General features: G+C 38.5%; 1 protein-coding gene across 1 annotated transcript in view; it reads right to left on the bottom strand.

Annotated features, from left to right (window-relative positions):
- The window catches only part of ubr3 (ubiquitin protein ligase E3 component n-recognin 3), a 44005-nt gene that overhangs the window by 9262 nt on the left and 18108 nt on the right, over nucleotides 1-16635 (bottom strand). The window contains exons 24-32 of the mRNA XM_059342744.1: nucleotides 16159-16247; nucleotides 13423-13572; nucleotides 12014-12147; nucleotides 11233-11343; nucleotides 10261-10461; nucleotides 9333-9469; nucleotides 6083-6168; nucleotides 2929-3034; nucleotides 493-593 (exon numbers count right to left, since the gene is read on the bottom strand). Coding sequence (XP_059198727.1) covers nucleotides 493-593; nucleotides 2929-3034; nucleotides 6083-6168; nucleotides 9333-9469; nucleotides 10261-10461; nucleotides 11233-11343; nucleotides 12014-12147; nucleotides 13423-13572; nucleotides 16159-16247 — 1115 coding nt within the window. The remainder of the gene's footprint in view (nucleotides 1-492; nucleotides 594-2928; nucleotides 3035-6082; nucleotides 6169-9332; nucleotides 9470-10260; nucleotides 10462-11232; nucleotides 11344-12013; nucleotides 12148-13422; nucleotides 13573-16158; nucleotides 16248-16635) is intronic.

Below are 16635 nucleotides of genomic sequence, written 5' to 3'. Positions count from 1 at the left end.
TAAAGTACATTCGAATTCAGATGTATTCCGAAGCTTGGAAACATAATGCCTAAAATTAAGCATTTTCCAAACTCTCGTGGCCATGTTTGAACCCTGTAATTGTCCCTGGCAGCGGTCATATTGATTCAGTCACCAATGAAACGATCTGCCTGCGGTGACATGTCTCCCATTAAACATGATCGCACTGTGTTGGGCCAGGTCTTTAGGTGGCCCCTTCGCCTTTTCTAGTGAATTGGCAGAGATGGAGGAGATGCAACAACGGGCCACAGATGAAGGGCACACGAAGGAGGTGTAGCCATCCCATCGCCGGGGTCGCGTCTCTCTGATCTTCACGGCCAAATAACGGCTACAGGAGCGTAGATAAGAGATGTGAAATGCTTCTTTCCAGCACTCAGCCCTGATTACTGCTGATAATGGGGCTGTCCTTGTGGAGCAGCGCCTTAGACACTCCCTACTCTCTTGCAGGGTTACATATAGACACTGGAACTTTACCTTTTCTCAGAGGCTGTGGCATCGTTAGCACAAAGATAATCAGGAGGGATGGGACATCTCGGAACAGCATGGGTACCTCAGGTCTCTCTTCATCAAAGCCACTGCAAAACATGCAAAAGAGATTTTTCTTTAGAAGCTACAATAAATAGTAGGCTCAATGTCAAATAGCTATTGTAATCGAGAAATATAATTACATATTACATCAACTCACTGTGCAAATAGTGAAATACAGGTACTTAATTTGAAATAACACAACCATTATACATATCATAAATATCGGCTGTGCTAATTTTTTACATAAGCCCTTTTCAGACATGCACCTCATATTGTTAAAGTGATAGTTCAGATTCTTTGAAGTGGGGTTGTATGAGGTACTTATCCATAGTCAGTCTGTTACCTACAATAGATGGGGTTTAGCAAACCCTCAGTTTAGAAAGGCAGGCAGGAGTTTTAGTCAAAAGCTAAGCTATGTACTGCTGTGGACAGGGGCAGGAGCAAAACTTATTTTATCAACATAAAAAAAAACTTCAACTTGTTGTCAGACAGCCCTGTTAAAGTTTATGTTAGGGAAACTGAAACCATTATCTATGTTATCTTCAAAGCCACCAGACTCCTTTGGCAAAAAGCAGTAATTTCACCTTGCAGACCACAGGAGTTGCTGGTCTACCACTGCCTAGACATGTTAGTTTGTTTGCATTATTGTTTGATTTTGGTGTTTTAACATATTAGTTAAGATTGACCAAAGTCACACATTAACACAATCAAACAAGCTGATTGAGACAGCACTGGTCCAGAAATTCAGCATTCTGCAGGGTAAAAATAATGTTTTCTTCAAAAGGAGTTTGTTTGCTTTGAACAGAGCAGAGATAATGAATTCAGTTCCCCTCAGAAAGGGTTGTCAGTTAAAATGAGAATACCCTTAATATAGTGGACAGTGTACATCTGAACTGATATTGATTGGTACGAGTCTGACCATCTACTGTAGGTTTGGATAAGTACCTCACACAACCCCTAATCAAAAAATCCAACCTATTCCTTTAATGTAATGGTATTTTAATATGTTGGTCGACTGTCTCTCAAATATAGTGTGAGCATTGTCTCTTCCCGTCAGTGTCCTATCGTTTTAATAAAGCCCTATGGAATATTTATGTCTGCATGCTAAAAGCCATCACTTTAACAGCTTGATTGATGAAGGCAGATGTTTTGCATTGCCTGTCTGAAAAAGACTTCAGGAAGGTATGAGAGCAAAGGTCTTGATGGGTATATCGTCTTAAATTTACTTAACAAATACACGGCGGGAAAAGGCCCTTTCCTTGCGTTCCCTGACCAGCTTCCTTAATGCAGCCCTGGTTACATATTCACGTTGTGTGCCATCTCCATTTAAATGCCTTCTTGTTCTGTTGAGGTTCCAATCTCCACTCTACTCTTGAAAAGCCTCGGGGGCTTTCAATGAGAGGGACTGCACTAAAAGAATAATACCTTCCATTACCAAAGCACTCACCAGTTAATTCCACTGTGCATTGGAGGAAAGCCTTAGAGGACGGAGCTTTCAACCCTGCTAAGACCACTGCATGCAAACTATATCTGTAGCTGTAAAACCTTCATACATTCCCTCTTTGGTTTATCCAAGAGAAATATGTCTAGAGCTGTGTTTTAAATCTATGTAGAAACATCTCTCTTTGTCCTATTTAACTGGGCTAGATCAGGTTGACTGCCTAAGGGTGTCAATGACAGTGCTCCCTCCTGATCCCCTAACAAAGTATTTTTAAACACCAATGGCTCCTCTGAGAATACTGCATGGCTGTGAGCACTTTAATAGTAACAGGTGTAGAAGCTGTCTTACAACACTAACAGGGAGGAAAGGTTGTTCAAGCTCATCTTGTATTGTTAAGTGCTGCCAGTAGCTTTTTTTTTTTTTTTTTTTTTACACCATCAATCCTGAATACCAAACACCATTATGCAAAAAATACAATTTTCTGACGTACAGTAGTGATTCAAGACATAAAAAGAAAGTGTGTGCCTTTTGCATTTTTATTAAACATGAGTTTCTGTTTAAGCTAGTCGGGAAACTGGGAGCGAGATGCTGTGCTGTATGTTGTTGGTGTGGTGCAGTTGTTCTCAGTACAGTGAATTTGACAGGGTCGTTTTGCTCTTCGTCGAGTGCCCGGTAATTTGCCAGATGCAGCAATTATCGGTATCTATGGAAACCACGCATGGTCCCTTTTCTGTTTTTAGCTCCTCTTTGTGTGGATGAAAAGCTGTCGGGGGCAGGAAGAAATGGTGGCGTTTAGAGAGAGGACAAAGTGGTCCTTTGATTGCATGTTTATGTGAGCAATGAAAAGTGTGAGGCAAAGTACAGACTGGGGGGTACATGATCAAAAATATGAACAGATTTAAAGATTTACTGTTAGCGGAGGTACTTTAGAGAGAACTCACTCTGCTTCTCTGCTTTGTGTAACCTGAGTCAGCTTAGTCCAGGGGTTGTAGGCTGAATCAATGCTGTACAGACGCATGTGCATTGCCAGCACATGGAACAGCTGATCTGAAAGAAAAAAAAGGAAAAAACCCACATCATTGTTATGTTCCCGACCAGGTCTGACAGGAAAAAAAAACAGCAAGTGTCTGTTTATCTCCATTGTCACACCCCACCAGCAACCAGTGTAGATCAAATGATGAAAGCAGTTGACTTGAACTGACTGCAGGCTAATGGTTTGGCTCAGATAAAACCAGGCCAGGCCAGATGGATACATGGTAGTGCTTGATAGCCTTGAGCAATTCTTTGGTCAGGTCACACCTGTTCATTGTGAAACTAATAGAACATGAGGAGAGACCCCCTGTGTACACACACAATCTCTCGTGTACACACTAGCTTTTAATAGCAGGACAATTTGCCGTCCAGATTGTCTTTGTCCAGAGCAAACTTACAAAATATATGACATCACAGCAAAACACAACATAGGCAACAGCCAGGGAATTGTTTTAGATGTTAAGTACGAAATGTCCTTGTCTTTCTTATTAGTCTAGAAATAAATTATGTGACGTATTCCAATTATGAACTCAATCCTCTAAAAGACAGTAATTAGAGGAGCACAAGAGCAACAGATGAAAATCACATATGAATCATGTTTGAAATCAGCACCAATAAACCGTTTCATCTTCAGGTGAACTTAACAACCTTCTGTATAACCTAAACCTTTTTCAATAAGCAACACTAATCCTATTTGATTTTGTTTTACAGGGAATTATGATGCTGTAATGCAGCAAAAGTGCTTCAAGTAATCATCTCTGTAATTTGACTTGTGTGAACTGTCCATACTTAGAGCAACACTGCCCTCCACAGGTAAACAGAGACACAGCAGAAGGAAAGACAAGTGCCAGTCCTTCGTTGCTTCCCATTTGTCCTCAAGTACGACCTGTTTCCTCTCTTTCCTCAATTCCGCTCACCTCTTACCAGGAATTAAAAAGAAGGAAAGGGAAGGAGGAAGAAGGAAATGAGAAATAGAGGAGAACTGAATACAATCAGGGATGTGATTTCCTGCTATTAAAATAAAATTGCAAAATGTATACAGATGGAAAACGCTTAGTTCAAGCTTGTGGTCCAACATCTGTTATTTTCCTGCCATTTAAAGTAAAATTCACATTTTTTTTTTATTAGAAGAGCTTCCTCAAAAGAGAAAATACAAAAAAATGTACTAATAAGTCGCTCTGACATGTTGCTATAAATGAAATCCATCAATAAACAGGCCGCGGGGAAAAATATTACATACATTAGTATTCAAAAGCTACAACATTACATGTTCTTTTAATCTACACTTTAATATTTTGGTATAATTTATTATTACGATGCAGCATCTCCTGCATCTTCTGAGCTGAAAGTGCAATAAAACCTGCACAACTTCAAAGCCAATACTTTATCAATACACCTGTTCAACAGAAATAAACATATAGAAAGCAATATTTCAGTCTGATCTGTCTGCAGTCTGTCATTCACCATCGCCGTTTTACACAAACAAAGGAAACTGGTTAGGCTAAGAGCAAATTGGTACAAACAAGCTGAAACAAAAACTGTCTGTATGCAATCGAAGTTTTTAGCTTGGTTTTATTAGCCATGAATCTTAAAATTCTTGTGTCCTCTCAGGGCATATGATGATACTGTATCATGTAAAATGATATGAGCCACACAAAAAAATAAGTGGGGTTAAATAGCACAAATACAGCTGTCAACACTCACCAAATACTGCAAGTGTGCACAACTGAGGTCAACATGATTAACCTGCCTTTTCACTCCTGACACACGGGCAGCCACAGAGTCCCCAAGATTAATTCAAATGTTTGCAGTTAAATAAACCAAGGACAAACTATTTGGAGGCTGACTCTAGAGTTGATTTAGCCCATTTCAAGGGAATTGCAGGCAGCTTGCCTCTGTGGTCCATCGTATCCTCATCAGTTGAAAGGAAGAAGTGCCTACTGGGAAACAGGCTTAGGAACCCCATGAGCTCTCAGTTAGCACACGTCTGCCGTTTTCTTCAAATCCATTTCCCTAAGAAGAACGAACACTAATGTACTGCAACTGAGTAAATTTTGTCCGTCAGCATGGCTACGTGGTTAATGTAGCTCAAAAATGGCAAACCTCCAGTGTGAAATCTCTTTTCAGCCACTCAAGGATGACAGGCTATTTCACTGCAGCAGCCTCAACTTTGACAGAATAATTAAACAAACAGAAAATGGGGGTGTAGTACAACAAACTTAACTCTGACACCTTCATTTACACTTTCAATTGCAATATTCAAGCCTTTATCAACAAATAAGATTTTTTATGAGTCACCAATATTGGTAATATTGCAATAAATATTGGTAGTGGTTGATGTTCCGCTTTGTCTTTGAGAAATCAAGATCACAGTTCTCTTTGTCCCCTAAACACATGCCCTTGTCGGCTGTCACACAATCAACTAAGACAGCACTTGACCCATTTGTCTGCTTCATTTACCCTGACTGTTCTCAACAGCCCGCCTGGGACAGCATCTATCCTTGCCTGCCATTGCTAATCAACCCCTTGTTTTTTTTTCTTTTAATGGTTCAGCCATAACACGGAAGAAAGGGTTTGATCCCAAGTCTGACACTTCATTAAACAGGGCCTCATGGGAAATGATGTACAGCCACCTGCAATAACACGTCACTAGAATTGTCAACCTAAACAGCAAAATACTTGTGACATAAGACCACATTAAAATACCATTTAACTCAAGACGCAGTGAAAACACTGCAGGTTACTGAGAACCAACAGGCAAAACCCAGTTAATCAGTCATAAGTCAGCATGAATTAAAGGGGACAAACTGTATTGTAAGTAGGGCTAAATATAATTGTAAGTACTGTTGTGATGCAACCATGTCCTAGCCTACAAATAGTACAGATTTAGGTAAAAAAAAAATCTTTGTTAGTAGAAATTCTCTACTGAAAAATAAATAAAATCAAACCATCATTCAATTAATTTCTCTATGAAAATTAGAATGAGGATAGAAAAATGATCACTCTCTTCCTTATTGTAAATATTTTCGCTATTGCAATATAATTTAAAATACTACTACTCACTGAGACATGAGCGTTTGGCAGCTGCACTGGCTCCTCCTGAACACAAGTTTCCTCCACGGTGCACAAGTTCCAACTCCAGGTTGGTCCTGAGGAGACAGAGGCAAGACTATTATTAGGCAACTTATATGATCATATATGAAAACAGTAAAAATGTGTAAACGTGTATGTATAAAACACACAAAAAGACAAAAAACTCAACTTTAATTGTGACGTAAACCATTTTAAAAGGTGTGCTGTACCTATAAGTTATCATTTTCTTATCAATCACTCACAATGTCAAGCAAAGATTTTCAAATATAGAGGTATTGATATTATCAGCTCATACGGTTCCACCAAAGACATACTGGAATTGCCATGTACCGATATATGAAAACTACTGTACTTTGTTTTTATTTATTTTTCATGTAAATGGTCAGTAATTGGCCAATGCAGAACATACAGTTCTGATGTTTAATTAGCTATTTATTTTTATTTATTCTATATTTTCTAAGTAATCATTTCTAGAATTGTATGTGTACACTTTAGCAGTGGTCAAATTCAAGCATTTATCAAGGACTTTCTATGTCAATTTTCAATCTTTTCCAGTATCTTACACCTGTTGTAAGTTGCATGTTTTAGATGAGTACTTACATACTAAAAGGGGGAGATTTCACGTAACCATACCAACAGCAATGGTATTACACTTTTAGGAGGAACAGTCTTCATTTCAGACAGGCTACTCATTATTTTTTACATTGAACATGTGATTATCTGTAGTCTATAGATGGATATAGTCAGATTGCAAGAGAAATACAGTAAGAATTTCCATTAGCTAAGATCATGCAGAATTAGGGGACAAGCAGTAAACTTCATCTAATGCCTGCACATTAATGTGCAGTAAAAGTAAACCAACCAATGTGTGGGACTTCTGGCTGAAGAATAAGTGGGTGTCTGGCCCACCTGTTCCATTAAATGAACAAGTGTGCCAAAGTGTGCAGGGAAATTGTGCATAAGAGGGAATTTGGAAAATGTTCATATCACAATATTTCAGTTAAAATGTGTGTCTATGTATTAAATACTAACTGAGGTGTCTATTACAGCACTTTATTAGTTTGGTAAATAATATAAGTTTATTTATTCATCTAAATTAAACTGTTGTTGTCAAGCATCTCCATAACTCAGCAAGCAAGTAAAAAGTTATTTGTCGTGTATTACAGGTAACACAAAAATTATCAATCTTGGGTGTAGTATTCCTTTAAAAAACGCAATTAAAGCAGACAGGATGAAGGTATTGGGATCATTATATTCAGCTTTTGGTTGTGTAGCCTGTCTCTTTCTCCAGTTTGATTAGGAAGATGAAAGATGCTGCCTAGTCAAGCCATTTGCCGTTTAATGCGCCTGTTTTGAAGCAGAAATTCCGTATCAAGTAAATGACAGCTTTCCAAGACTGATTTTACACAAGCTGGACCATTAGCATAAAAGCTGCTCCAACCAAAGTCCATGCATAATCCTCAATGTGCATTTCCCATGCATATCCAAACACATTGCACTGCTGAATTTTAATTCCCCTATACCCAAACAGTGAAAAAATAAACTAAAAGCTCTAACAAAGTACATAGATGGTGAAAACAGATAGGTATTACTAAAATAAGACTGATATAGGCCTGTTTTCATCTCGCCACTGGCCATTTCTTTCTATGGGCCACAGAGGTGGGGGCAAATCCTTGGGTTTCCTGGGAGAAAAAGCAATTTCACATAGATAATGCAGCCACGGTGAAGCTCCATCTGGCTTTTGCTGATAAGAGTGCCCCTGTGACAAAGGAATTTTCCACTCCTCAGGCAATTTGCGCTGTTCATTGAACTTCAGAAAGCCAACAGGCACCCAGACACACTCAGGGGATCTTTCTGTTCAGGGTGGAGGGCTGAGGGAACCACAGCATTGGGTGGGCAAAAGGTCTGGATGGTTATGCTGTAGGAAGGGCAGAGTTTTTGGAATGGGAGTGGTGAGAAGTTAGAGACTCCAAGGTGAACAGAAAGCCGGACATTCTCTAAACTACAACCAGGTACAAATACCTGAGGAAGGACTGTTTGTTTTTAAGATTAAGTTGCTGGTTATCTTGGCAGAGGGTGGGGTGAGGCTGACATACTAAAATCGTAAAGGGAAATTGCAGTTGCATCATCACATGTGTGTGAGAGCACTAGTTCACCCAAAGATGCGCCAAAACAATTTAATGTAAAGGAACTGTGTGAAGGACCACTTAAAAGAGTCGCGGTTCTAAAATTCAGTCAGAGGAGGTGAAATAAATCCATACTCAGACCTAATAAGTGAAGACAGAGCAAAAGTCGATACCATTTCACTCGGCCTGGAGTGACAAAGCTGCTAACGCTGCTTTAGAAGGGCATTGCTCTTGTAACACTTGCAGCAATATAATGACAAGCATGAAGAAAACAAATACACCTTCACAGCCTCCTGAATCCGACTTTGAAAAAAATGTAAAGCAATCCATATATTTGGTGCAAGTGGTATGCAACAACTGCGGTATTGAATTTCAGTTCAATTTCAAGGCGCCTTCCTGGAGTAAAATGCGAACAAAGTAAGACTGAGAGAGGACACTACTGTCTTTTTGCATGAACAATCATTGTTATTCAAGCTGAGGAGCTGGCATTAAAAGGAAAGCGAAAGAGCAGGCAGACATTTTTCCCCACTGGTTACAAAAGTCAGCGATGTGTGCATTTGTGTGAAAATGTGTGAGGTGGTGCAGAATGAGGACCTCCAAGTTTGAGGAAAGCAGACTCAGAGGTCAGGAGACACACGACTCACTAAGAGATAACCCGATGTGACCGAGCCATTGCTCATAACTCTGACAATGTCGATGCACACACGTACACATGTGCAACAACTTCTGAACGGGATAAAGCAGACGAGTCTACGGTAACTAAACTAGGTTTTAATGCCCCTTTTTGTTTTTAAAAGGCATTTAAGAGTCAATATTCAGCCTCTACAAGCTGCTTTATGAGACAGGCTAGAAGGAAATAATCCTGATTGGTCACTTACACAAACAATTATATAATTGCATGCACATGTATACAAGTTCACATTTTCCCTGTGCTTTTGCTTTTATTTTGTATTGTACATTTTTTATGTATATTATATCTCTTGACTAAGTGTTATGAACCAAAACACCATTGTAATGTGTATGTTCAAACCTACTTTGCAATCAAAGTGATTCTTCTATTAGCTGAGCCCTGAACTCAGAATGAATGTCCTCACCTTGCCACAGAGTACATGAAGAGGAAATCATTATCAGGGGATCCAGGGTTCTTGCCGTAGTCCATGTATTTCTTCTGGGTGGTATTCTTGATGTCTTTAATAACCAGCTCCATCTCTTTACTCAAGTTAGATTCAGTCTAGAAAAAAAGAGAACGAAATTAAGTAAAAAATATTTCTTGAACAGATTTTTTTAAGATAACTGAAGCCAAGAAAAACACTTTTTAATTCAAATAAACAATTGAAGATCTGGCACAAGAAAGTGAATTGCATAGAAAAAGCAGAATGAATTAGAGATCCACAACCTCCTTGTAATGTCAACCAGTAGTAGGCCTGAAATTAGCTTTACAAGTCTTTACACAAAATTACAAAATTAACAGTTTCAAGTGAAATTTTAGAGAGAAAAAATCTATACATATATGCAATTTTCAGTGCAATTCAATGTGATCTAAATACACCACTAATAAATGCTCAGAAAATCAGTAATTAGTCTGAGAAGGATGTGTGATTTGTAATAACTATGGCAAAACATGAAAAGACTTTGGTGTAGTCTAATAAATTCTTAACTGGGTATAAAACGACTTATTTCATCTGGAAACTTCTATCGGAAGAATCATGCAAATAAAGCATTCTGCTGGTTATGACATTCCTTATGACATCTATCCAATTAGATTATAAGTTAAGTGACACTTCAAGGATGCCAGGCATTTGATGAGAAATGGATCTAGCTCTGAATTCCTCAATCGAAGAATAGTCTCTCCTAAACAGTACACCCCTGTTTCCATCTGCATCAAAGGTTAATGTACCCTACAATTTGGAGTAGGCTGATTTTTCTCTAGTAATTATAATCACCGTCTATATTCCCACCAGCCAATAATGAGTTGACAGTGTGCTTTTGATGATGAACTCCTGCCTTTACTGTAAAACTTACTGGGAATGGGCCAAGTCTCTCCTGAAGATCTTCCACCTCCTTAACAAGCACAAACGTCTTCTTGTTTGTGGGCGTGTGCCAGGCTCCAGCCTCTGTGCCCCGCCCGGGGCGACAGGGAAGGACACTATTGGCAAACTGTCGGCACAGTGGGCACGTAAATTCACCCTTGTCAACGGAGAAACCCTGGAGGACCTGGTCGTTCTGAAAAAGACAAATAAATTTAAATTTGACCTTTACTATCTAAACTCGAAACTTGAAAGAGGCAACTGGCGCTGAACTTAAGTGAAACGTCACATGCAGGATCGCGCAATTTCTGAAAATGTGACCCTGCATTTTTACTCCAAACTGCTTCTACAATGGATCCAAAGGTCCAATTCATTAGTTAGTCAAAACAATTCTGAAAAAAGGATTAGCGCTCATCTTTGTACGCACCATAACTAAAATGATGCTATTGTATTGCTGAAATTTAATGTAATTTTTTTTACAATCAAAACTTTGTCTAATGAATACTAATATTTACCTGTCAGTTTCATTGAAAAAAAAAACAACATGAGATTGCTGCGAGACGGACCCATTAATATAGCTACGTGCATTGGTTTGTATGCGGTAAGCTGGGGAGCAAACAGTTTTGTGACCAAAGTTTATATATTATTTTTGAAAGGATAAATGGCAACAAATATAAGTAAATAAGCTAGATAATATTTCCTTAGATTGAAAAGATTTTTAAAGACTTTTGGACTCAACAGTGGTTTGGGGTAATTGGAAATGTTGTGAATCACAAGAAAAACAGCCAAAGTGTATTTCTAATTATATTAACAAACAGATCACATTTAAGTAGCTTTAACTGGAAAAACTTTGGTGAATCCACTTTACTAACAGCTTTAATTAATCCACTATCATTGATTAATGTTATTTCATATAGCTATTATAATTAGATAACTAATCATTTCATAAGGTCAAGCCTTCTCTTACCCTCAGAGACTCCATGTATGACTTGTGGCAATCTATATGCAGAGTGTGTCCACAGGTCTGAACATAGACGCCCCCATCCCAACCTATTGACACAGACTGCAGACAAGAGCTCTGCAGAATTCACAAGAGAGAAAAAAAACACATCAATTAGAGAATGCAAATATGCCTTCAGACATTCAACCTCCTCTGCCTTTTGTTTATATTGTGGTGCTGATAAATAAATAGATTTAGCAGAGTTAGCAAACTACAATGGACACCAATCAATCAGGCATTTTAAAGCCAACATCTTTTAATGAACAATAAGACTGCATGAGCGAATCATCAGCTTTTTTTATCAGATTATATCCAATTCAACTAGTGTAATCATTTTTGGTATGGAGTTGTGTTGCAAGCTAATCAATACACAACGCTGGCATGAGAAGCAAATGAAAACAGTGACGTCAAAGAAACTTTCAATTAAGCTTTTTATGTTGTTTTACTTTTTTAGTGATGACTTTTACATTTTTTTCTGGAAACAATAGCTACTGGCAAATGCATTTTTATTGTGCAGTGTGTCACACAATCATTTCTTTACATTGACTTCCATTAAGTGGCATATAATGAGAGTACCACAAGCACTTATTCCACAAGAAAGTACCTCAAGAAAGGTATTCTACATCAAGGACCATCAAACATCCTCAAGTCTCTTTGACAGACACCAGCAGATCGCTGACTCACATACAGTACAAACTGAAAGCCTGTTATTAGAGTTGTGTGAGCTGTTATTTTCTAAGACACCTACATCTTTGAAGAACCGTTGCATGAGCGTGAGCCTGATATCATGAGCCACTCCACACGTGTCTGCAGCGTAGATGTGCTCTTCATCACTCGTCGGTAGATTCTTAGCCTCTTTGTTTTTGCAGCGGTGCCCCAGCACTGAAAGCCAATCACAAATGTCAGTTAGGAATTATGATGTGCTAATGATGATAAATCCATCAAATATATTCAGCATTTATATACAAACAAGACAAGGATTTGACTCCGGATTCTTGTCAGAGTTGATACAGTAAAAGAGAAGAATTAATTACAAGATAAAATAGTTGATTGTTTTCTTGATTCATTATTTCAAAATATCAAAAAAAAAATAGTGAATAACAGCCATCACAATTCCCAAATCCCAAGGTGACAGTTTCAAATGAAACGCTGTGCCCCACTTACCAACAAAAACCCAAAGATATTTAATCTACAATCACATAAACCAACAAATCTTCACAAAGCAGTTGCTGGCTCCAGAGAATGTTTTTGCTTAATAAATAGCCTGAAATAATTAACTGAATATCAATCAGGAATTCAACAACAATGAAACCTAAACAGAAAAATACTGAGTTTAAAATGATGATGTTGTTTGGTCCCCAGAAAGGACAATGTAATTATATACCATTATGGATCCACTGTTGGTCACTGGTGAAAGATTTTATGAGATGTTTTTTGACGTTGGGGTCAGAACCTTTTAAGCTGTTTTACAAGGTGACTAATTACTAATCAAACATGCTATTTAGTTGTCACTGAATGATTCTCCTCTGTCCACAAAAATGGAATTTAAATTACCTCTGATTATGATAGGGACCATGTATAAGTGAGCAGAGATCAACATCAAGATAAATGAGCCAATTAAAACAACAGTTAAACCACCCACTGAAAGTCTGATTTCCAATATGGTGGATCAAAAGGTGCTATGAATTGCTGTTTGGTTTAAAGGCAAAATTGCCGAAAGAGAATTAAAAATAGTAATGCAAGGTAATTTAAAAAGGTGCAATGTGGAAGACACTGCCAGAATTTTAGTTTAAGACATTTAAAAAAATCAACTAACATCATAAAGAGAAATAACAGTTTAGGCATTCTGTCAAGATGACTACGTATTGTGTTGCAGCGATATCTACTGAAATGAGCATGCTAACCAGCTAGCCCTGGCCGGCCTGTCTCACAGTAACACTTGTATTTTGAGTGGCAGCATCCAGTCTGCCTTCAGTCCAACATGAGAGGACGAAGAAGAAAGAAAAGCGCCCAGTTAGTAGCACAGTAGACTCAAAGATGGCTGAGGCTCTTGGCAACCAACCATTTTTCACCATCCCAACCGCCCGCTGAAATTTTGCCCCAATTAGATTATTAATTTTAGCATTTGAGAATGGAAAGGTAGAGTGCATGCAGTACCTGATGATGCTTGGAGGAGGACTACTAGGCCAGTGGGTCTGTCCTCGGTGGAGGGTCCACTCTGACCACAGATCACGCAGTCATAAAGAACCTCGGACTCCATAACTTCAGACGCTCCTAGGTCCATGGCTGCCTCAGTGTCTGGGGATTCTAGCAGAAAACAATGCAAAAATCTTAAATACAAGTGTGTTGAAGCTTCCACAGAAAACTTTCAAACTTATAACATACATATGAGCTACAATTATCTGTATTTAATGATCTGCAAGCATTACATTTACCTCTGTGTGAATAAAAAGCATATGAAAAGCATCCAACTGTGTGAGAAATAAAAACACTGAGAGGTAATGTGGTCTGAAAGGCTTTCCTTTAGGTGGATCAGAAACTGTTGTTTCTGATCCACTGATGTTGGGAGGTGACTGACTGCAAGCCATGCTCCTACTCAGGCAATAAATATCACATTCAGTCACACAGCACTGTTACTTTCTAAGTTACACTGAAAAAGAGCAATTCGAAGAAAATACCTCCAACTTTGACCTATGTGTGATTTTCTTACACCAGTCAGACATGGAAAAAGACTAAAGAACGAAAGATTTATCATAACTGGAAAAATACGGAAATTCCCTCTCCGCCTCCCTTATCTGCATGATTGGCAGAGCTCTTTAAATTAGTTACTGATGTTAAATTAGTTTTAAATGTTAAGAACGGTGTTCAATTTGAGCAGTAAATGTTGTGGACAAATGTCAACCTGTGTTGGAAATTGATTTATTGCTTTTTGGAAAAACATGTTCTCAAGAGAGGTCAGTGTGTTCCTGGGGAAATGAAAGATGCATTAGATGTCAACACCACAGCTTTAGCCCCGGGCCATCCCGGTGCATAGAGTCACCAACCAACAAACACACAAACGTGGAAGGTAAGAGACCAAGGACACACCAACTGTTGGTGTGCTGCTGCTTTATTCCTTCAACAGCCAAAGTTTGTTGCTCTATAATATATCGATGGATGCAATCGGTTTATAGATGACCAAGTCTTTGCAAATAAGTTTGGTATAACTCATGTCAGAAATGTCTGCCTCCACTCCAATACAATACAATACAGGTGACTTTATATTATGTGTGACGCACTACAATACTACAACATATATATCTATATCTTTAAAAAGGGCATCCAGGTTATTTGGGAGAATATTTCTCTTGTAGAGAGGAGATACAATAAAAACTGTACTGCATAAATCAAAGTTTCAATGCTCCAATAATAAATCTGACATTCAAATTCTAAATTAAAATTTAGATCCTTTCAGCTTTTTTTGCTTATCGTTTCTGTTTAAACCTGGTATTTCTGCACAGTTGCAGCAGAAGATTAGGCTACACTTATTGTATTAGTATTATTGTTATTATTGGTGACCCCATTGTTTACAGATCCAGTTTTAAACATCAGCAAATCATCAAAATTGTCTCATGTGAAGAGGTTTTGTTTTTATGAACTGGAACTACATTAGTTTTAAACATTATTACGATTTTCATTTGGTTTACTATGTGACAAAAAAATGCATTTTAAGGTTGACGTCAAGACAAACATGGAGTCCAGCTGCCTTAGACACGGTACTTCCTAGAATCCTATGACCTGGATTTAGGAATTTTTTCATCAACAGATGTAGGTCAATGTTAGTAGTCCTCTTTACAGGAAGATGGCAGACTTGAGGACAAATAGCTCGATTGTTGAGTATTGGCAACTTTCTGAAGAAAAACATTTAAAATGCTAAAATTGCAGGCAACCTTGGAAGATATTTGCAAAACCGATGTCTGCATTCACTTGATTTAAATTGTCATCTTCCCATTTAAATTAAATCTTACTTTTGGTACAGGTTAAGCAAAGTCAGCAGTAGGATTGAACTAAAGCAACTAAAGTTACAGCTCAGCAGGAAGTGTGCATAAAAGGTCATAATACAGTCCTGCCAGAATGGTCCGTCTGATCCAACAGCCATTATTCATTCACTAACCATGCTATGTCAAGGTAGGCCCTGGGAGTCCAGCCCACTATTAGTGCTTTGATCCTAAGTGCCCTCAGCCAACAGCCACCCACACTCCCAAAGGAGCGCTCTCCTCTCAATTTCTCCTAACAGGCCTACAGAGACCACAAGCACAGATTCGGCCCACTGTCACCTTGCCCCGAATAAGGTATAGCAATGATAGGTTTATTTCAGCCAACAGCGCTTTTTATTCAAGGGCTACAGCAGCAAGGTGTCCTTCAAGCAAAAAGTGTTACTGTGAGTGTTATGCTTTTATAAGGTCTTGTTCACTTATGTCAGACAAACCAGTTTAATAACCACATTCAATAACAGTTTGTTGTAGCTTTTTCAGTCCTGACTGAGGCACCCAGGACAGCATAATGCAGATTTTCATTCTAAATGTCTAGTCAATTTGTCTTGACTATACTAAGGAGACTATCTATAGTTTAAAAAAATAGCATGCCTGGAAAAAGGTCTTTAATTCACTAACGTTAAACCACCATCTGTCTCCCAATTTGTGACCGTCCTTAAACAATGCATGTTTTCAAACTCACTGGATTAGAAACATGAGTAGTGTACAGCAGGTGCATTTGTTAAGCATCTCCACCAAACACACATTACCTTTTGTATGTGTTAACAATAGGGATTCCAGTATATACATTCATCATTCATGGCACGCCTGTTTGTCTGTGAAGCACTGAGGTTACAGTACTGAGCAGTCCTTTTCTTACCAACATCCATGGCCGTTTCCATGAAACTCTTCTGCCTGGAAGCAAATTCAGCAAGCAGCTTCTGCTGTCTCTCTCTAGCCCTCTGTCGTCTGAAAGGAAGCACAGTGAAAAAGCTATTTGATGAATATGCAGCAATATGCAACAACAAACTTTAAATCCAGTATAAACCCAACTGAATTGGATTATATTATAATCAACTACAGAAAAAATTGATACATAATTTCCATGTGAAAAGATACACTGAGTAAGTGAAAACATGGATTACGTACACTCACAATGGACACCGCTCCAGAAAAAAAGTTCCTGGCACCCATTTGCTCGATTTAGGAACATTAATCACTGCACTTCCACTTCACAGATGCATTAAAGTCACATGATAAGCATGTCTGTTGTGCAGGGTATGTATCCCCTAATCGCCCACAGCATGTGCAACAGACTCTTCCATGTAACAGGGGATACTGTTATATACACAGCAGG

The sequence above is a fragment of the Centropristis striata genome, chromosome 10 (genome assembly GCF_030273125.1).
Source record: "Centropristis striata isolate RG_2023a ecotype Rhode Island chromosome 10, C.striata_1.0, whole genome shotgun sequence".
NCBI lineage: Eukaryota > Metazoa > Chordata > Actinopteri > Perciformes > Serranidae > Centropristis > Centropristis striata.
The sequence above is the reverse complement of the archived record's forward strand: the minus strand, read 5'-3'. Positions and strand labels throughout refer to the sequence as shown.